We start from the raw sequence: 22,967 nt of genomic DNA, 5'->3' as shown, positions 1-22,967 counted from the left end.
GGAAGTGGCGCTGTGGCTCAAGTGGTAGAGCACTAGCCTTGAGCTGAAGAGCTTAGGGACAGTGCTCAAGCCCAGAGTTCAGGCCCCATGACCGAACCCCCCCCCCCAAAAAAAATCCTCTGTTCTTTTGTTTGCAAAAGCTGTTAGAGACATAGAGCCTTTCTGCTACTCATATTTAATTCTTTTGTGCTTTGTTGTCTTCTGGGAGTTCTGTTATCTTCTAAATTATTGGTGCTATATTCAGCTTTGTCCATTTCATTATTTATTCAGTATTTAAGCTTTTGATAATGTTTGTCACATTTATGTTTTCTTGTTTTTCTTAGTGTTCTTTGACCCTCTGAATATTTTTCTTTCTGTTCATCTATCTTGGTACTGGGGCTTAAACTTCTTATGCTGCTAAGTAGCCACTCCCACTTTTTCTATTCCCTGAACCTTGAATATATTATCTTATTTTCTTTTTTCTTTCTTTCTTTTTTTTTTTGTTGTTGTTGTTGGTTGTGGGCTTGAACTCTGGGCCTGGGTGCTGTCCCTGAGCTCTTCACTCAAGACTAGTACTCTACAACTTGGGCCAAGTGCCACTTCTGGTTTTCTAGTGGTTTATTGGAGGTAATAGTCTCATGGACTTTCTTGCCTTGGCCGGCTTTGAATTATGATCCTCAGATCTCAGTCTCCAGAGCAGCTAGGATTACAGGTATGAGCCACCAGTGCCCGGCTTATTATTATTATTATTTCAATGCTGGGTGTTGGGCCTTGTGTGTACTAGGCAAGTAAGTGCTCTACCACTAATACCAGCCCACATAATTCTTAAAATTGATTATATTTTAGTTATCTGTTTTCTCTGTGATCAGGTTTTGATCAGTTTCTTACTGTTGGTTTTCTTGAAAATAGGTATTTTAGTTGAATTAAGGACTAGCTGATTATCATATATTAGCATGGATTGTTTTCTGATGTTGCTTTTTTGTGTTTTGTTGTGTGTTAGCTTAGTTCTGTTTTTCAAATAGTTCTTCGTTAACAATGGTGGTAGAGTTGACTATTTTCTGTGTTTTGAAATCTGTAAGTGGGAAAACCAGCTTCTGTACAAGTTGTTGAAATATAGGGCTTTATTCTGATGGCTAAGCTTTTTCTTTTCTTTTTTTTTTTTGGTATTGTGATAAGATACTGTTGGCTGGCCTTAAACTTGGAATCCTCCTTCCTTAGTGTTCTTAGTGTATATATTAGAGGTGTGTGCGTGTTTGCTACCATGCCTGATCTGTTTTCCAAGACATGTCTGTTTCTCATTCTTAAGATAATTTGAACTATAAAATTCAGAATTTCATATTCTCCATGCATATTCATATATGCGTATATGTGTATATAGAGAGAGAATGGGTGAGAGAGAGTGGTATCAGTCACGGGACTTGAACTTGGGGACTGGGCACTCTCCCTGAGCTTTTTTTGCTCAGAGTTAGTGCTCTACTATGAGACACAGCTCTACTTCCTAGGTTCTGGTGGTTCATTGGAGATAAAGAGTCTCATGGACTTTCTTTTCTTTTTTTTGGTTGGTCATGGGGCTTGAACTCTGGACTTGGGTGCTGTCCTTCAGCTCAAGGCGAACACGCTACCGCTTGAGTCACAGCGCCACTTCCTGTTTTCTATTGGTTTATTGGAGATAAGCGTCTCACAGACTTTCCTGCCTGGGCTGGCTTCGAACCTCGAGCCTCTGATCTCCGCCTCCTGAGTAGCTAGGATTACAGGCGTGAGCCACCAGTGCCCAGCTCTCATGGACTTTCTTATCTGGGCTGGCTTCTGACTGTGATGTGTAGACCTCAGCCTCCTGAGTAGCTAGGGTTTCATATGTGAGCCACAAGTACCTGACTTGTGATTTTACAAAAAAATTATATATATATATATATATATATATGTATTTGTGTGTGTGTATATATATATATGTGTATATATCTTTTGAATATTCCTTTTTTTTTTGGGTGCTGGTACCACTAGGATTTACGCTCACTTGGCTCATAACTGGCACTCTGCTACTTAAGCTGTCTCCAGTTTCAGCTTTTTGATGGTTAATAGGAAATAATCTCTAAATTTGTCTTCCCATGCTGGATTTGAAATGCAGTCCTCAGTTTCAGGAGGAAACTGAAAAAACTCCTAAAAAACTAGGATTGTAGGTCTGAGCTTAAAGTCCTAACAAAGTCCTCAAAATTTAGTATAGTGGTATATTCTTGTAATCCCAGTATTGAATGGGCAGGGCAAGGAGTGCAGAGATGCAGGATTATAAATTCAGAACCATTTAGCCACATAGTGAGATGCTGTCTCAAAAAAAAATTTTCTGAAACAAAGGAGGGGGTAACAACGCTCAGTAGGAAATATTACCTTACTCATGTAATTGTACCCTGTCTGTACAGTATCTTTACCAGAAAAAAGAAAACCATTTGACATAATAAAAAAATTTTCTGCATTTCAGTGGATTTTGGAAGACTACCTGTCATCATGGACTTAGTTTATAATTACAGTAGCTCTCCTGGCTAATGAAATGGATTTTGTTCTTGCTCTGGGATATTACTGTTTAATCACTAACTTGGGAGAGAATACAATGTTGTCAAGGTTTTTTGATTTTTTTTTTTTCTAGTTCTCAGGGCTTGGGAACTATCCCCCAGCTCTTCAGCTCAAGGTTAGCACTCTACCACCTGAGCCACAGCTCTACTTCCAGCTTTTTGGTAGTTAATTGGAGATGAGTCCTACAGACTTACCTGCTTGGGCTAGCTTTGAAATGTGCTCCTCACATTTCAATCTCCTGAGTTGCTAAGATTTTGCATTTTGAAGTATGAAGATCAAACCTACAGCTTCTCGTATGCTGACCACATATTCTACTACTAAGCCATACCCTAATTCCCTAAAATTCACATATTTGGAAATATTATATTCTCTGATGGGATAGCAGAGGTAGAAGGATTTGGGTTTGAGATTGCTGAGAGAAAAACCCAAGTCTTCTCTCAAAAACTAAAAGCAAAAGGATTGGGCTCAGGTCTTAAGTAGTAAAGTGCTTAGAATTTACTCTCATGGTACTGTAAAAATAATAAATAAGCCAGCCAGTTATAGGGCTAAGGTGTGTGGCATAGTGGGTAGGGTGCTTGGCTAACATGTGGGTTTGGTCTGTACTGCTGCCAAAAGAAAACTTAAAAAGTAAAAGAAATGATATACCTTGTGATTCTAAGTCAGTGAGTGGCAATATTGGAGACCAATTGTTTTCCAAAGTACTTAGAATTCTAGGTACTGAATTCAAGGTTATGCTCTATTGCAGTTTCCAGCTTGAAGTTTTAGACCAGTGTGTTCATTGCTAATGTGGGTATATGTAGGAGACTATTCTGAATATTAGTTCATTATCCTTTCTGCTTTTTACCCCTTGTATCTGAGATGTTTCACTTACCTTTTCTGACAAAAAAGTACTAAGACAAGTTATTACAGGAGTAACTATCCATATTCTCTAATTTGAACTAATTTGGATATATTTGATACTTTAAAGCCTACTTAGAGAAACAAGGTCTGAGCTTCCATATTTAGCTCTGAATGTCTTTGACTTGTTTTGCTTTCGTCTTAGCCATAACTTCTGACTTTCATCAGAGTTTGTTTTACATAGAGATAATTGTTTAAATTCATACAAATGTTTATGGAGAAAAATGCAAAACCTTCCTGTGATTGGTGATGTACCTTTATTATAGGCTCAGCAAAACAGTCCTTCTTCTACAGGATCTGGCAACACAGAGCATTCCTGCAGCTCACAAAAACAGATCTCCATCCAGCACAGACAGACCCAGGTAGGTTTTAATTAATGAACAGCGGAGATCTACTCAGGAATAAATTTGATCATTGAGAAACTACAATTTTTCTCTTATTCTTCCCTTGTTTCTTGGCTGTACTTCCTTATTTGTGTGAATTGTATTCTGAACTTTCATTATGAGGATTAAAGGTCTTTGGAAGATGCTTTAACTGATGCTTTTAACTGTATTATAGAACAAGAGGTGCAGCATAGTATTGAGAAAAACACATGCTTTGAAGACCTCTGGGCTTAGGTTCAAGTGCTGTCTCTGCCACTTGCATTTTATTTTCTTGGTCCTCAGTTTTCTTTCGTAGAAATCAACTAAAAATGTAGTTTCTAATTATCTTAGTGTTTACAAAATGTTGGTCAGGTCAGTTTTTACCAGTAGGCTTTCAGTATTAACTCTCTGCTTTACGAAAGGAATTTATTTCTTGTACATGCTTGCTTATTTGGCAGAACCAAGTTAAAGTTCTTTAAGATGTGCTACACTAACATAATTTCCTTCTTAAATTTGTGAACATTTAAGTTATATATGGGCTGGGTGTGGTGCATGCCTGTATTTTGGCACTCTAGAGCCTGAGGCAGGAGGATTGCATATTCAAGGCCAGCCTGGGTTACATAGCAAGTTTCCAGAACAGCCCCAGCTACACAGTGAGACTCTGTCTCAAAAAGGGGAGAAAAAAAAGGTTAATAAAAGTTATATCTGACAATCGGGCATGGTGGCACACACCTGTAATCCTAGCATAGGAGGCTGAGGCAGATGAATCCCGAATTTGAGGCCATCCTGGGCCATATAAAGAGAGCCTGTCAAAAAAGAAAGAGAAGGGATGGGAATTTAGGGAAGGTAAGAGAACTGGAGTCTCTTTTAAGTCTCAAGAACTATATAAACTCCTGGAGCAGATTTTTTATTTTGTTTGGAGAATAGACTTTAGTTGAACATGCAGAAAACTTTCTCTCCTGATTTATCTGTTTCCACTAGGTGGCATTTTTGTTCCTTAGCAATTTGGTCATGTCTCCATACAGTCATCTTCTTTTCAGTTTGATTTGTAGAGTATTGTATTTTTGTGCGATTCAATGCACAGTAGTTTGAGAATTTGTATTTGCCTCCAGAACTGACATGTTTTGGAAGTGCATATATAGTGGGATGGAAGGAACCCGTAGCTAATGATGAAGAATGGGATGAATAAAGCATACTTAATTTCTTCAGCTAGAAGATTTCTTTTATTTCCAAGAAAAGTAATGACAAATGTGAACATGTAATATTTTGCTACTAATCCTGAATTGGTTTTTCCTTTGTTTCTGTAGTCTGACCTCACAATAGAAAAAATATCTGCACTAGAAAACAGTAAGAATTCTGACTTAGAGAAGAAAGAGGGAAGAATAGATGATTTATTAAGAGTAAGTATCAAAATATAAGGGATTTTTTAAAACAAGTATCTGTTGTGTATATTTGGATAGTGTGCATATTTTGAATATAATTACTGCAGCCAGATAAAACAATTGAATAATAAATATTTGGGCATTTATTTTCCTTTAGTTTGAAGGAAACGAGTAGAAACTACATTTATATGTAAATTCTAAATACTATCTTTGGGTTGAAAATCTATATTGCAGTATTTTGATACTTGAATTTATACTAAATAGGTCTGGAGTGTTTTATTTCATCTAGAATTGTGGGATTAAGTGTAAAATATCTAGTTAATTGATATTTAGGAAATTTATTTATTTTAGTGGGAGATGGGGACTTGAACTTGATGCTTTATGCTGATTGGTGGGCACCCTAGCACTAAGCCACGCCTTTGACTCCTATTTTTATATTCTTTTTGTTTTCTTGCAGTGCTAGGTTGACTCCAGGGTCTTGCATATGCTATGAGCTGCGTTCACATCCTTGTATTCTTAAATTTTAATAGCCTTTAAACAAGGACCTTTCAACCCATTTTGCATTTTTTGTTTTATTTGTTGGTTGTACAGCTTGAACTCAGGTCTAGGCACTGTCCTTGAGCTCTTTTCTTCAAGGCTAGCACTCTACCACTTTGAGCCACAGCTCCATTAGCAATTTTCTAGTGGTTAATTGAAAATAAGAGTCTTATGTACTTTCCTGCCTGGGCTGGCTTCAAACTGTGATCCTTATATCTCATCTTCCTGAGTAGCTGGGATTATTGGTGCCTGGCTTTTTAAATTTTTATTGTTATTATAAAGGTTATGTACAAGGGCCTACAGTTACCCAAGTCAGGTAATAAATACATTTCTATTTGGACAATGTCACACCTTCCCTGACCTCTTTCAGTTTTTCCCTCTCATCCTCACCCACACATTGTATACTGTCTAGTTAACATATTGTCTAGTAAGTATCATTACTGAATTTGTTTTCCCTTTGTCCCTCCATTAACCTGTGGGTCTAAAATTTTTCAAGCTTTCAAGAGAAACTTTAAAATGCCAAATCAGGAATTTATATACTTCAAAACAATATATATTTCAATTTCTATTAATATTTATTTATATTTATATATAATATATATATTTATTACCCCTCCCAAAAAAAACAGGGTCTCATTCTATATCCCATGCTGGTCTCAAACTTGATATCCTCCTGCCTCAGTGTTGGCATTACAGGTATATGCTATCACAAACTGGCTCCCAAGATTTTTATTTATTTATTTTTTTATGAACTGAGAGTATTGAACCCTGGACCTCATGCATGCTAGGTGAGCACTCTTACCACTTGTATTGTGCTTCTGAATATGATTTTGTTTGAATAAAAGGATGTTTAGTAACAAAAATAATAAAAGCTACTTTTTATGTTTACCTGCCCTCCCCAAAATGTTATGTGTATTTTCATAATTAATCAAATGTATATTGTCGTTTAAAATTTTTAATGTTTTTGTGTGTATGCTAGTACTTGGGCTTGAACTCAGGGCCTCAGCGCTGTCCCTTAGCTTTTTCCATTCAAGACTGGTGCTCTACTTCTGGCGTTTTGGTGGTTAATTGGAGAGTATTATAGATTGATTTTCTTCCCAGGGCTGGCTTCAAACCATGATCCTTAAAGCTCAGTATCCTGACTATCTAGCATTACAAGCATGAGCCACTGGCAGCCTGCATAAAATACTGTCCTTTAACTTGAAATTTAGCTCAAACCTTGGGAAAGGGAAACAAAGGAGGAGGCTACAATGCTTGATAAGAAATGTACTCATTATCTTGCCCATGTAATTGTAACCCCTCTGTACAGTATTTTCACAATTAAAAAAGTAAAAAAAAAATTTAGCTCAAACCAGAAGTCCCATCTTTACTAGCTCATCTTTTATGATTATATCATTAATATTATTAACGATAGTATTTTATTTAAGAATAAGTTCTTATAGACAGCTTTAAGTTCAGATGTTTAGAAATGTGTTCATGGTTATTAGCAATATGTTTTATATCTTTTGTCATTTTTTTCATCTCTTGATGGACTGAATTGCATTTTTAAGTAAATATTTTTCAGGATATTTACATCAGGTTAAAATTTCTATGCTCTTGTGAATCTGAGAATTCTCTGAGAATTCTTTGCTTTCTTCTCCCATATAAAACACAACAGAGTCCATAAGATTTTTGTCATATCCCATCACACACACACACACACACACACACACACACACACACAGAGAGAGAGAGAGAGAGAGAGAGAGAGATAAGTCCATGACCAGAAGAACAAGCACCATCATAATCTATCTGTTAAATTTTTGTAAGGCTGTACCTATGTGTGGGTCTCTATAGTTTTATTCTAAAAATCTGTGAAAAATATGCCTTAATGATTGCCTTTCTCCCTAACTTGACTGATTTCTGGCATTTCTAATATTTTATTTCATTTAATATGAATACCCTTTTCTTTTGAGTCCTGTTAAACATTATTGTCTTTGCATTTTCTCCTATTTACTTGTAGCTTGTTTGAATTTCAGTTATAGTATTTACATTTTTGTTATTTACTTTCTCCCCTTATCTAATTAAAAAATTTCATCCTGTGTATTTTAAATAGTTTTTTTGTCTTGTATTTTATTTTTTTGTTGATACTGAGGTTTGAACTCAGGGTCTCATTCTTCACTACTGAGCCATTCCCTTCAGCAAAGCTCCTGTTTACTAAGTATAACTTTTACATATTTTTTTTTTTTTTGGTCCGGTCTGGGGCCTGAACTCTGAGCCTGGGCGCTGTCCCTTAGCTCTTCAGCTCAAGGCTAGCGCTCTACCACTTGAGCCACAGCGCCACTTCCTGGTGCTGAGGAATCGAACCCAGGGCCTCAGGCATGCAAGGCAAGCGCTCTACCACTGAGCCACCTTCCCAGCCCCAAACTTTTACATTTTTTTAGTAGTACAACTAACAGTATTTTACAATAACCTTTTGATTCTGTAGGTGACATTTTCTTTGTGTTCAAGTAGATATGACCTTATTCAGAAAAACTTTCCTGGGGCTGGGAAGGTGGCTCAATGGTAGAGCACTTGCCTTGCATGCATGAGGCCCTGGGTTCGATTCCTCAGCATCACAGAAGCAAAAAGAAAAAAAGCTGTAAGTGGCATTGTGGCTCAAGTGGTAGAGCGCTAGCCTTGAGCTGAAGAGCTGAGGGACAGCACCCAGGCCCAGAGTTCAGGCCCCATGACGGGACCCCCCCCAAAAAAAAAAAAAAAAAAAGAAAAAAACTTTCCTTAGGTCTGTTTTTATTTTTATTTTGCCAGTCTTGGGCTTGCACTCCCTGAGCTTTTGCTCAAGGCTAGTACTCAACCACTTGTGCCACAGGGCCACTTCTGGCTTTTTTTTTTTTTCTTCTTCTTGCTTATGTGGTACTGAGGAATCGAACCCAGGGCTTCATGAATGCAAAGCAAGCATTCTACCATTAAGCCACATTCCCAGCCCCTAGGTCTGTTTTTATTATTTTTCTCTGTCTGAGTGTGCAAAGTTGTGTGTTGAATCAGTTCCCAGGTTCTTGCCCACTTCCAAAAAAAAAAAAATCCTAGCTAAATTGTAGTGTTTGGTAGTGCTTAATCCAAAGTAGCTTTTCTGGACTCCTTCTCCATTGACTCTCCTAAGACTGTGAAGATAATGAGACTGGGAGTAGAACTTAGTAGTAGAGTTCTTGTCTTAACATACATGAGGCCCTGGTTTTGATCGCCAGCATAAGGAAGCCTGAAGATGGAAAGATTGAGAAAAGTGGTTTATGTAAAAAACTTAAATCCTATCTTGCTGTTTATTTTACTCCTTGGGCTTTAAGAAATGATTGCTTCCATTTTCTAGAGTGGTATTCTGCCTTTACTCATCAACACTCTCTTGTACTTCATTGTCTTTTTTCTTCCTTTCTTACCTGATCTTCCCTCCATCCTTTTTTCCCTTTCTCTCCTTCTCTTTCCCAGTTTGCTCCTCTGCCCACCTCTCAGGGCATCATGCATGCTCAGCATAAGTTCTATAAGTAAGCTTTATTCACCCCAACACCCCCTCCCCGCCTTATTGTCTTCTGAAGTTGTTTTCTCTGTTTGGGAGTAGAGTTATACTGTAAGAGAATGGATATAGTGGATTTTCTGGATTTTGGTGATTAATTGGAGATAAGAGTTTCATGGACTTTCCTGCCTGGGGCTGGCTTTGAACTGTGATCCTCAGATCCCAGCCTCCTGAGTGGCCAGGATAAAGGTTTGAGCCACCAGCACCTGGCTCATAGTGTTTAAAAAACCACAAAGTTTTTAATTCTTCACATTTTAGACTGCCAGCAGTTGATTGCCATACATTTCATTAGGATTTTGAGAAAATACTGACTTCCCGAGTCAATTGAATTTCATGTAAACATTATATGATCTTTGACTTAGATTCCTTATTAATAGAGTCAAGTTTTACAAATGTAGTTACATTTTGCCTTTGATAATATAACCTCTAGGATTCTGTAAGAAAAACTAATAGAATTGTGCTTATGGAAATGAGAAATACTTGAAGATGGAAGCTGTTTCACACCAGTCACTTTAAAGATGAGGACAGGCTGGAAGTATGGCTCAAGTATGGAATACCTATCTAGCAAAGCTCCAGCACTGCCAAAAATAAAAAGGAAGAGAGAGGGAGGGGGTGGGGAGTAGCTGAAAAGTCTCAAAAATTGAGTATCTTGTAATTATCTTCTGTTTATGCTTTACTGTTTCAGAAACATTTGTATCATTTGATTGGGAAATAACAGATATTTTCATCATTCAAGGAGGTTTTTATAAAGTAGCATTGTTTTCCAAGAGTAGAAATTTTTTGTTTAATGCAAGAAGAATAAATTCAAGATTTGCAAGCCAAATTTGACCTTGGGTTAGTGGTTCTTTCCCTCTCTGTTATTGTTGGAGGCTTGAAAATTTGAAAGTTTAGCTCATCCTGCAGGTTTCTGACCACAGCTAAATTAACTGTGTTATTTACATTTTGGCATTCTTGAACTAGGACCTTACTTGTTTGCTCTGTCTTTTGTGGACATGTGTGTGTGCCTGGCTTTTCTGGTGGGAATCATTTATAAAAATTCACATTTATTTTTTTTCACATTTACTATATTCTTAGAAATAAGAGCTGCAGAAAGAATAAAAGCATGAAGAATATTACATGGTTTAAAAAATTAGTTGTTTTTCTAAATGCTATTTAGACTTTTAAAGTATTCTGTAAGTGCTAGTGTATATTTTGAACATTCATTGTAGATTGTTTTGTTTTACTTTATGATAGCTTAATCCTTTGCATAATATTAGATGTAACTGGTTATTGTGAGGAACATTAAGAACATATCTACTTTTCAGGACAAAAGAATTGACAAAAACATAATGTTAAGTGGTTAAAGGGGTGAATATTTTCACCTTTCATAAAGCCATGCTTACCTCTTTGAATCTAAATTTTGCTTTTGATTTAATAACAGAAGTGATTTTTCTCCCTCCCTAGATGCTACTTTTCTGTTTAACCTAATTTAAAAACATTTTTCCATTGAAGGCTAACTGTGATTTGAGACGGCAGATTGATGAACAGCAAAAGATGTTAGAGAAATACAAGGAGCGGTTAAATAGATGTGTCACAATGAGCAAGAAACTCCTTATAGAAAAGGTTAGTGAATAATGGTGGCATCCCAGGGTAATTAACATATATCATTGTGTGGCTCTTTCTTGACTGAGATGAATCTATTCAGGGCTTTATAGGAAAAGACTTCTTGTGTATGTTCTCCATATCAAACCTAGACCTGTGTATGCTAGGCAGGTGCCTTATCATTGGGCCATGACCCTAACCCAGGTAAGACTTTTTTCAGTTCTTATTCTGTCAATGGAAGTGAGCACACTTATTAAGACTACAATGTTTTAACTATATTTCCATTTCAGAGCTGGTATTTGGAGTGCCTTTGAGTATAATATTGTGATAATTAGGTGCTCTGTGCTTCACAAAATAATATCATCATGTAATTGTATATAATTACTTGGCTTATGTTTACCTTACTTTGCTGTAAAATGGCAATATTTCCTGGAAAAAATTTTAAGATTAGAATTTACAGGCTTGAGTTATACTGGTGGTTACTTTTCTCATAGTCTTTGGAATGCTGTTAAAAAGATAAGGAGCTGTTTTTCAGTGCATGTGAAAGGGATTGTTTTACTGAGGCCAAAAATAATAGGTAGAACTTTGCTCCATTTCTTTAATCATTAATCAGTTTAAAAGAGGAAAAAAATATTCATTCCTTTTTTGTGCCATTGAAAAATAATAAAGGTAAGTAATACTAGCATATGCTATTATAGTCCATTTATTTAAAGTTTTAAAAGAAACTTTCTGAAATCAATCTGATATAAAATCTGAACACCATAGTACTGAAAAATAAGCATAATTCTATCTGAATTTTCACAGTACTTTGTTCTTCAAGTTCTTATCATAATGTATACTTAGATTTACAAATTAATATATTCAGTGGTGGTAACACTGGTCATAAACACCTGTTTTTCTCATTTTTTTTCTGTTTTAAGCAGTCTTATAATCCTTATTATATAATTAGTTTTTAGTAAGTATATGTAAAATTAACGATGTACTTAAGAATCAGACGTATTTAAAGTGTCCTGGAATAAGAATTATGGTTTCCCATAATTTGTTCTTCCAGTTCATGGAGGACTTTCTCACGTCAGGATTCAGAATTTGCAGCAAAAGAAGACATTGTAGGTTTGGAGCATCATGATAAATTGGCACCAGTTTTCTGGAATGGCTTGCAGAGAAGAAACTAAAGATAGGGCAGTGTCACAGTTGGACATAGCTACAGTCCAAATATCAGATGCTGTAAAGATACAGAGATCAAAGAAAGTTTACCTAGGAAGAACCTGAAGTTCTTCATTACCCTATCATGTCTACTCTGCTGAGCTAGGAATAGATTGTTACCCAAGAAATCATTGCTGACTAACCTGAGATGGTGTATCGTTTGTCAACAGTATTTTCCCAATAATCTTAATTTTTTTCAGTTTCTAAGTTGCTAATTAATCTCCATTCTCTTTCCTTTTTTCTTTTGGTCTTTTCCCCCTAAGTCAAAACAAGAGAAGATGGCTTGTAGAGATAAGAGCATGCAGGACCGCCTGAGATTGGGTCACTTCACTACTGTCCGACATGGGGCCTCATTTACTGAACAATGGACAGATGGTTATGCTTTCCAGAACCTTATCAAGTAAGTCCTTATGACTAAAAAGAGAATTGGGAAGTTTGCTTAAATTTTTTAACTTTTCTATAACTTGTAGTCATTAAGAATTCTGGTTATGGTTGTCATTTTTTAGTTTTGGTTGTTCTTTTTTTGTTTTTATGGTGTTGGCACTGGGTCTTGAACTCCAGGCCTCTTGGAAGATATCAGAAATAGTCTGTGAGGCAAGGATCTAGGCAGTAGTTGTGCTGGTGACTAGCGTACTGTTTGTGTTTGTCTATAACTTGTGATCTTGAGCACTCCTTTTTTTAATAAAACCTTTTGTTTTGAAATATTGAGATATATATATTAAGGAGGGAATCAACATTTAAGAGCCTAAATTTCCAATGGCGTGAATAGTTGTTATTAGGTTAGGACTTAAAATATATACCTTCATGCCTGAAGTACTAGCACTTGGCATAGAAGCAGGTGAATTGATAGTGTTAGGCCAACCCGGGCTATATAGCAAGTTCCAGGCCAGCTATCAAGACAAAGATACCTAGGAAGAAAAGCAGACTTTTGTATTAGGCCAGTGATTCAGAGCGGCATCGTGTGATCTGTAAGCATAGGAAGACGGCTAATGATGACCAAAGTACAAGGAAGCAGTCACACTAAGGCATGATACTCATCTGATCAGTACCCTGACCAAGAAGTACAAATTGCCTGGTTTCCAGATTTGTGAGAATAGGATCAGAAGATGTTGGAACTCATGATTCCATTATTCACTAGAGCTGTGTAATAATGCAGATGGTGGCTCAAATGGGCTAATTTCTCATACCAGCCCTTGGCAGTGACTATTTATTAAGTAGCAGTCATTGTTTTAAGAAGTAACTGAAGCTGGGCACTGGTGGCTCACGCCTGTAATCCTAGCTACTCAGGAGGCTGAGATCTGAGGATCGAGGTTCAAAGCCAGCTGGGGCAGGAAACTCCATGAGACTCTTATCTCCAGTAAACCACTAGAAAACAGGAAGTGGCATTGTGGCTCAAGTGGTAGAGTGCTCGCCTTGAGCTGAAGAGCTGAGGGATAGCGCCCAAGCCCAGAGTTCAAGCCTCATGGAAGGGGGCGGGGGGGGGGGAGAAGTAACTGAAGTGTTTCTTGGTAACAGTATTTTATCTTTCTGCTTAATAAACAATCTAACGCTGAGAAGGTTCTGAAATGTCTGGTAATTTTCCCGTAAGAGCAAATTGAGACCACATCAATAAGATCTGTCATCTTAGATGGATAGCATGTTTTTCATGGGTTTAAGACATATAAATAATAAAAATATCCATCTTTTTTCTTGGGAAGTTGTTTCTACCTGGTGTCTATTATAGGATTCTATTTTGTAATGTTTAGCTTTCCCCTCTGCTTCCCTCTCAGTGCTAGAGTTTGAACTCAGGTGTCATACTTGCTAGGCACTTGAGCCATGCCTCAGAATGTAGTATACCTATGTTCACCACCATGCCCAACCCTACCTATATTTTCAATACAGATTGAAACTTATTAATTGTAAAAGCTATATGTAATCAAAACAAAACTCTGTAATGTCACTTAGGAGGCTGAGGCAGGAGGATCATACATTCCAAGGCCAGAGCCAGGCACTTGTGGCTCAGGCCTAACATTCTAGCTACTCAGGAAACTGAGATCTGAGGATTACAATTTAAAGCCAGCCTGGACAGGAAAGTCTGTGAGACTTTTAGCTTCAGTTAACCACCAGAAAACTGGAAGTGGCTCAAAGCGGTAGAGCCCTAGTCTTGAGCAAAAAAAGCTCAAAGACAGTAAGGCCCCTGAGTTCAAGCCCCACAATTGAAAAACAAAAACACAAAATTTCACAGCCAGCATGAGCTGTATAGCAAGATCCTTTTCAAACAATAAAACAAAATATGATAGAAAGTAGGTTTTGCCATTTTACAAAATGGTTGGTTCCAGAAAAGAGGATGGGAATAAAAGGTCTGAAAGGGAGAGAGGACAGGAGCTTGCAGTTTGACTGTCAATGGTAATAGGTGTCTAGCTTGGGTGTTTCACTTGGTAGGGAGCCCTTCCCTCATAAGGGTGAGTACCTGAGTTCAAACCTCAATATTGCCCCAAAGACTTGTAAATCTTAAATTTTTGATAAATTTTTAATACACCAATTTAGGTAGCAAGATACATAAATGAAAGTGTCCTTTTCTTTTTTCTTTTTTTTTGGTTGATTGTAGGGCTTGGACTCTGGGCCTGGGCATTGTCCCTCACTTCTTTAGCTCAAGGCTAGTGCTCTACCTCTTGAGCCACAGTGCCACTTCCGGTTTTCTGAATAGTTTATTGGAGATAAGATTCTCATGGACTTTCCTGCCTGGGCTGGCTTTGAACCATGATCCTCAGATCTCAGCCTCCTGAGTAGCTAATAGGCCTGAGTGCCCAGCACCCTGTGAAAGTATCCCTCCCTCCCTCCCTCCCTCCTTTCTTCCTTCCTTTCTTCCTGCCTTGTTTTTGTCGATTGTGGGGTTTTAACTCTGGGATTGGGCACTGTCCCTGCGCGAGCACTCTACTGCTTGAGCCACATCACCACTTCTGGTTTTCGAATGGTTTATTGGAGATAAGAGTCTCACAGATTTTCCTGCAGGGGAGGGGCTGGCTTTGAACCACAATCCTCAGATCTCAGCCTCCTGAGTAGCTAGGATTACAGGCGTGAGCCACTAGCGCCCAACAGTATCTTTTCTTATAATGGAAATTTCTTTTTTTTTTTTCTAATTTTTTTTGGGGGTCCGGTCCTGGGGCCTGAACTCTGGGCCTGGGCGCTGTCCCTCAGCTCTTCAGCTCAAGGCTAGCTCACTACCACTTGAGCCACAGCGCCACTAACGGCTTTTTTCTTTTTGCTTATGTGGTGCTGAGGAATCGAACCCAGGGCCTCAGGCATGCAAGGCAAGCGCTCTACCACTGAGCCACCTTCCCAGCCCCCATAATGGAAATTTCTTTGGTTGTAGGGCTTGAACTCTTGGCCTGGGCACTGTCCCTGAGCTCTTCAACTCGAGGCTCTACCACTTGAGCCACAGTGCCACTTCTGGTTTTCTGGTGGTTAATTGGAGATAACAGTTTCAAGGTGTTTTCCTGCCCGGGCTGGCTTTGAACCATGATCCTCAGATCTTAGTCTCCTGAGTAGCTAGCATTATAGGTGTGAGCCACCAGCACCTGGCTTATAATGAAAATTTCATTGATTCCAAATTTATAGACCATAAGCTGAATATCTAATCCAAATGCTTGGTTCCTTGTTGGAGGTGTGGTACAGTAGTAGATTACCTGCCTAGCAAGTGAGGTCCTAGTCTAACCCATCAACCATCCAACAAATGAAAAAAAAACCTAAAAAGTTCTGGGGACCAAAAATGTTTCAAATTTCATTTTTCTTTTACATTTGGGATATTTTATAGACTTTATGGATTAAACATTCTTTTCTTTTTTTTCTTTTTGGTCCGGTCATGGGGCCTGACCTCTGGGCCTGGGCACTGTCTCTCAGCTCTTCAGCTCAAGGCTAGCACTGTACCACTTGAGCCACAGCTCCACTTCCGGCTTTTTTCTTTTTGCTTCTGTGGTGCTGAGGAATCAAACCCAGGGCCTCAGGCATGCAAGGCAAGCACTCTACCACTGAGCCACCTTCCCAGCCCGGATTAAACATCCTTGAGTCAAAATAAACGCTCTGAAATCTGAAACATGTAGGGAATGCTCAACCTGTAGATTGTTATAAGAAAATAAGGTATCATAAGAAATGCTACACAAGCTGGATGCTGGTAGCTCATGCTTATAATCCTAGCTACTCAGTGGCTGAGATCTGAGGATTGTAGCTTGAAACCAGCCTAGCAGACTCTTTAATTAACCAGCAAAAAGCCAGAATTCAAGCCTTCCCACAAAAAAGAGGATCAAGCCAGCATGGATGTGTGTGTATGTATGTGTGAGTGTGAGTGTGTGTGTGTGTGTGTGTGTGTGTGTATATAGGGGGATAGGGAGAGAGGGAGAGGGAGGAAGGAAAGGAGGGAATGAAGGAGGGCAGGAAGAAGGGAAAAAGGAAAAGAAGACAAAAAGAAGAAAAGAAAAAAAGATAAAAGAAGGGACTCAGCTTGGCACTGGTAGCTTTATGCCTAACTACTGAGGAGGCTGAGATCTGAGGATCACAGTTTGAAACTAGCTCAAGCAGGAATGTCTATGAGACTCTTATTTCCAGTTAACAAGTAAAAAGTCAGAAATGGACCTGTGGGGCAAAAAAGCTCAGGGACAGTGCCCAGACCCTGAGTTCAAGCCCAGGACTGGCATATACACATGCACATACAGAGAATGAAATACTTCACTCTTGTTAGACTTCATTGGCTTTGTCTTTTTTTGTTTGTTTGTTTGCTTGTTTTTTTGGGCCCGGTTGTGGGGTCTGAACTCTGGGCCTGGGCGCTGTCCTTCAGCTCAAGGCTAGCACTCTACCACTTGAGCCACAGTGCCACTTCTGGCTTTTTTCTTTTTGCTCATGTGGTGCTGAGGAATTGAACCCAGGGCCTCATGTATGCAAGGCAAGCCCTCTACCACTGAGCCACCTTCCCAGCCCCTCCCTCCCCTTTTTTTTTTTAAGATTAGGTGCCACCACATGGGTAAGTGGGAATGAGTTGCAGGGTGGTAATGACTTTCTTGACTTGTATAAGTAATCTGAACAATCATATGTTCTTTATTTGGTATCCTATAGACTATGTTTCTAGATGACATTTGAGGAAGACACTTAGAACATTTATACTTTTTTTGTCTTAATTAAATATAAACCTTTAATGAGTTCATACTAAAGTTGTTTTCTTAGCTGTTAAAAGTCAGACAGGTCATAATAGAAATTCGATATGTTCCTTCTCTTCTGCTTTTAAGATGTTATTAGTCCCCACCCCTCCACCCCCTTTCTGTTACTAATCTCTTAAAGTTATGTCTGTTGGGGAGGAAAAGAAGCTGAGAGTTAACATACTAAATTTCATTCCCCAAAAAATGTTTCACCAGTTACTTAGCTCTTACATCTTGAAGATCAAGTACAAATCTCTATTTGATTTAAGGAATTTTATTTTATTTTGGTTTGTCAGAGATGTAGATGTCAAGTTATTATGTTTGTTCTGTAGCAATTTTAAGAAAAATTTTGTTTCTCTATGCCAAATCTTTTATATCTCTAGGCAACAGGAAAGGATAAATTCACAGAGGGAAGAAATAGAAAGACAACGGAAAATGTTAGCAAAGCGGAAACCTCCTGCCATGGGTCAGGCCCCTCCAGCAACCAATGAGCAGAAACAGCGGAAAAATAAGACCAATGGAGCTGAAAATGAAACGTATGTTCTTCATTGATGGGAAATGAGACACAAAGCCTTCACCCCAAACTCCCAAATACAAATACCCTGTTGAATGTCACTGGAAACAGTTACAAATTACATATATCTCTAGGGTTTCAGATCACTTTTTAACTCACATTAATGGATTTGTTCAATGCATATAAAAACCATATAAAATTAAATGATTTTCTTTGAGAGTTTTGCTGAGAGGGAAAAGTAATCTCAGTTCTTGGCAGCATGATTTTAGGCTTCCCATAACAAATATTATATCAGTAATAATCACTGTTTACGTATGACTCTAGGTCAGGGTAAACTAGTATCCTCTTACCAGAATTGCCTAGCTACAACTTCAGATTGAAGAATATTCTTCATTGGTCATCAGTAATTAGCTGAGATAGGAAGGGTAGAAAATCCTGAATATAAATGCCTTCCTTTTCCATTTTTTTTCTCCCTTTCTCTTTTAGTTGAAAGTAAACTTTATTTCTAAAGGTAGGCACATAATAAAAAGTATTACATAGTTTATTAATATGCCTTTAAAATATTTTTATATCAATTCCCAAAACACACTAACTTATAATCCATTCAGAAATATTACTTGTATTATAGCATTAAAAAAAAATCTCAGAGCTGGGCAGTGGCTCACGCCTCTAATCCTAGCTACTGAGGAGGCTGAGGTCTGAGGATCGAGGTTCAAAGCCAGCCCAGGCAGAAAAGTCTGTGAAACTCTTATGTCCAATAAACTACTCAAAAACTGGAAGTGGTGCTGTGGCTCAAGCGGTAGAGCGCTCGCCTTGAGCTGAAGAGCTGAGGGACAGTGCGCAGGCCCAGAGTTCAGGCCCCATGACAAATTCTTCTGTTCCAGTGACAAAGATGGCATAACACCAATCCTCAACCTATACATACTTGATGTGTTGGGAAGTCTTTTCTTTGCATTCATTTAGTAAGTCTATGTTAAATGTTTATTTTATATTAGGCCTTTTTTAGGGACTGTAGAGTTTAAAGATACAGCCCCAATTTTAGAACTTCAGTTAACTTAGGGGAAATCTTAGGATTGAGGTTCAGGAAAGTCCATGAGTCTCATATCTTATCCACCAAAAAAAGGCCCGGTACACCCAGACACATACACTCACACAGGCTCGGCACTGGCAAAAACACACACACACCCCAAATAGGCCCTGAGTTCAGGCCCTGGTACTGGCGCGCGCGCGCACACACACGTGCGCACACACACACGCGCACACGCACACGCGCGCGCACACACACACACACACACACACACACACCCCAAATAGGCCCGGTACACACACACAGGCCCGGTACTGGCAAACACCCCCCCCCCCAAAATAGGCCCAGTACTGGCAAAAACACACACACACACAGTGGCAAAAACACACACACTTGCAAAACCACACACACACACTGGCAAACACACACAAATAGGCATAGGCCCAGGCACTAGTGCCTGCAATCCTAGCTACTATGGAGGCTGAGATCTGAGGATCACAGTTCAAAGTCAGCTTGGGTAGGAAGGTCCATGAGAGTCACCTACAATTAGCCACTAGAAATCTGGAAGTAGAGCCATGCCTAAAAGTGGTACAGTGCTACTCTTGAGCAAAATTGTTCAAGGGCAGCACCCTGAGTTCAAGCCCCATGACCGACAAGGAAAGTAAACATTATGTTTGGAAAAGATTTTCATATAATTGATTATTTTAAAACTAAAATATAAAGTATTTTCTTTCAAAAGGCCAAATAGGAGCCCAGATTTGAAAACTTCTCCAGATAATTAATCTTACCAATTTATTTTAGCTACAGAATAATAATTGGAATTGACTGTAGGCCATGGTGTGTCAGTATGCAGTTGCTATCTGGAATGCTGTGTAAAATCTATGCTGGAATGCTTTTAGTCTAGTTTTTAATAAAGAGTGTTTGTGACTTGGCTCTTTCACTTGACCAGAAGCCAAAGTAGGTCTTTGGAGTGGGTCACATTATCTTGATCTCGCATATAGAATCTGTTACATTTGAAGAGAATTCTTATCTATAAGTTTTCATTTTTCTTCCCCTTTTTTGGGAGGGGAAATTTCTGCCGTTATGAAGTAAAAATGTAACAGTCCTATTGAATGCATTAGTTCTTAACTTGTTTTTTGCAGACTCTTTTTTTTTTTTTTTTTGCCAGTTCTGGGCTTGAACTCTGGGCCTGGACACTGCCCCTGAGCTCTTCAGCTCAAGGCGAGCACTCTACCACTTGAGCCACAGTGCCACTTCTGGCCTTAACTTGTTTTTTGAATTAAACCTCAGAGGCTCTTTTATAGCTTTTCCTGCTGGGAAATGCTATGTTTCACTCTGCTATTTAGAATATGTCTATAAACAGTGAGGTCTAAACTTTGAAGTATTACGCATATGCTTCTAGAATGTGAAGCAGGTAGATGGAGAAGAAAAATTGCACATCTTGTTCATTCTTGAGATATAAGAATGTGACTGGATTATATGGAACATGAAATCAGTGATTATCCCTCAAATCAACCCTTTGAGAATTGGTTTAAATACCATTTTCAGCATTCTTTTAAAGTTTCTATTAAATAGACACAATACTTTGTTGTTCTTTGTTCCTCTTTAATTTGTTGTGCTTTGTTTCAGGAAATTGAGTTAAAGTGTTAATGTTGGTTGCCCAAAGTCTCATTGTCAGAATCCATATCCTCAACTCTAATTCTCTACCTTATCTTTCTCCTTGCTATTATAAAATCAAAACCTAGGAGGCTAGATGTGATGGTACATATCTGTAATCCCAGTTACTTGGGAAGAATAGGAGAATCATGAGTTTGAGGCTAATCTAGGCTACAAGGCAAGGCCCTGTCTTTAAAAAAAAAAAAAAAGGAGGAGGCAAACAAGAAACAAATGTCTTAGGAGTTACCAAGAATAATAAAATTCTTTGACCTATTTGGGCCTTAAAACATTTTAAAATAATCCCTCTGAGTTTTTGCCAAAGTATAGAACAAAACTAATTTCATAAATACTGTAAAAATTTGGCTCACAATTTTTTCCATGGTTTACAAGTTAAACTTTTAGCTTTTGAGTCTTCATTGTATGTTAGAAATCATAGGGATTTCTTGTCAGAAGACTGCAAAGTAACCTTTTCATCTTTTTTTGATGTTGTTGTTGGTCATGTGGCCTGAACTTAGGGCCTGGATGCTATTCCTGAGCTTTTTTGTTCAAGGCTAGTTTTCTACAACATGGAGCCACAGTGCCACTTCTAGTTTTCTGGTAATTAATTGGAGATAAGAGTCTCATGGACTTTGCTGCCTGGGCTGCCTTTTTTTCTTAAGTGAGAGACCAAATATCTGTCTTCCCCTCCCTTCTCCCAATCTTGGGGCTTGAACTCAGGGCCTGGGCGCACTGTCCCTGAGCCTCTTTGTGCTCAAGACTAGTGCTCTACTACTTGAACCACAGGGCCACTTCCAGCTTTATCTGAGTAGTCTATTAGAGGTAAGGGAAGAGTCTCACGGACTTTTTTGCCTAGGCTGGCTTGCAACCTTGATCCTTAGATCTCAGCCTTCTGAGTAGTTAATATTACAGGTGTGAGCCACTGGTGCTCAACTGGAGAACAAATATATCTTTTTTTTTTTTTTTTGGGTCCAGTTGTGGGGCCTGAACTCTGGGCCTGGGCACTGTCCCTCAGCTCTTCAGCTCAAGGCTAGCGCTCTACCACTTGAGCCACAGCGCCACTTGGCTTTTTTCTTTTTGCTTATGTGGTGCTGAGGAATCGAACCCAGGGCCTCATGCATGCAAGGCAAGCGCTCTACCACTGAGCCACCTTCCCAGCCCAATGGAGAACAAATATATCTTGTGGCACACTTGAGTGTTCCTCTTTAGACACATTATTTCAACTAATTTATTGAATTTTCATTATTTTTCAGGTTAACATTAGCAGAATACCATGAACAAGAAGAAATCTTTAAACTCAGATTAGGTCATCTTAAAAAAGTAAGTTAGCCTATAAACCTCTGATTAAACACATGGGGTGGGATGCAAGTGGTTATAAATGTATGAATGGAAGGAAATAAGGTATATTCCAAAGAGAACTCAAGTTGTGTCATTGCTTAGAAAGGTAAAGTCAAAATCCAGCAAGATAAGTACCAAGAAGTGGGTTCTTGTGAGAGGTGGGAGAGGGGGAGACAAATGAAGAAGAGATAGCAGGGACAATGCAGAACTGAGCCATCAGTCCAATAAAAATGAATAATTATTAAAGACTTTTTAAGAAAAAAAGTAAGTATAGTTGGAAAATCTTACCGGAAAAAGAAGTGTGATTTCTACTTTACTTCTGACATAGAATCTATTTGGCCATTTGGGCAAATATAATAACTTCGTATCACTGAATAGCTACTCTAACTATGTGTAAGGATGGGAATGATTTCTTTAGATTTTCAGGTCAATTCCAGCCTCCCAGTTAGAGTACTTTTTTCCTCAATGGACACTAATTAGTAGATTAGTCTGCCTATATTATAATGCTATATAAGTGGCTGTCCCTATACTAGAGATTAAATATATGGAGCAGAGGGTTCTGAAGTTGATAGTAAGACACTTGTGCTGTTTTAAATAACATAGCAGCTCTTATTTTTTTTTTTTTTTGGCCAGAAGTAGCTATAGAGAAGACATTATTATGCCATTTTAACAGTTGAGGATTGATGTTCATTGAAAGTTACTTTGAAATTGTAAACATTGGCTACCATACCAGCCTAAAATTTTTCTTTTTTTTTTTTCTACCCTTCCCTCTCCCCCCAATATTGGAGATAAAACCTAGTGCCTTGCTGAGTACTGGTGGCTCACACCTGTAATCCTAGCTATTTTAAGAGGCTGAGATCTGAGGATCATGGTTTTAAGCCAAACTAGACAGAAAAGTCTGAGAGAATCTTATCTCCAATTAATCACCAAAAACCAAAAGTGAAGCTATGGCTCAAACAGTAGAACATTAGCTTTGAGCAAAATAAAAAAAAATCCTCAGAGACAATGGCCCAACCCTGAGTTAAAACCCTTGGACTGGAATACAAAACTATCCAAACAAATTAGGTCCTTGAATATGCTAGGTAAGTATACTACTACTGAACTAAATCCCCATTTTCAGGATGTGCTCAGTTTTTAAGTTCAGCAGCCTATACTTTTTATTTATTTAATTTAATTTGGGGGGGGCGGTCATGGGGCTTGAACTCTGGGCCTGGGTGCTG

At 38.4% G+C, this 22,967-nt stretch overlaps 1 protein-coding gene across 4 annotated transcripts in view; it reads left to right on the top strand.

Annotated features, from left to right (window-relative positions):
- Positions 1–22,967, top strand: part of Tlk2 (tousled-like kinase 2) — a 116,377-nt gene that overhangs the window by 61,644 nt on the left and 31,766 nt on the right. For all 4 annotated transcript variants that reach the window (XM_013033287.1, XM_013033283.1, XM_013033285.1 and 1 more), the window contains 6 exons: positions 3,708–3,803; positions 5,111–5,203; positions 10,758–10,868; positions 12,314–12,450; positions 17,599–17,751; positions 21,663–21,729. In XM_013033287.1, the coding sequence (XP_012888741.1) occupies positions 3,708–3,803; positions 5,111–5,203; positions 10,758–10,868; positions 12,314–12,450; positions 17,599–17,751; positions 21,663–21,729 (657 nt within the window). The remainder of the gene's footprint in view (positions 1–3,707; positions 3,804–5,110; positions 5,204–10,757; positions 10,869–12,313; positions 12,451–17,598; positions 17,752–21,662; positions 21,730–22,967) is intronic.

This window comes from Dipodomys ordii, unplaced genomic scaffold, assembly GCF_000151885.1.
Source record: "Dipodomys ordii isolate 6190 unplaced genomic scaffold, Dord_2.0 Scaffold165, whole genome shotgun sequence".
Classification (NCBI taxonomy): domain Eukaryota; kingdom Metazoa; phylum Chordata; class Mammalia; order Rodentia; family Heteromyidae; genus Dipodomys; species Dipodomys ordii.
Note: the sequence above shows the minus strand (reverse complement) of the source record. Positions and strands in the feature narration are given on the sequence as shown.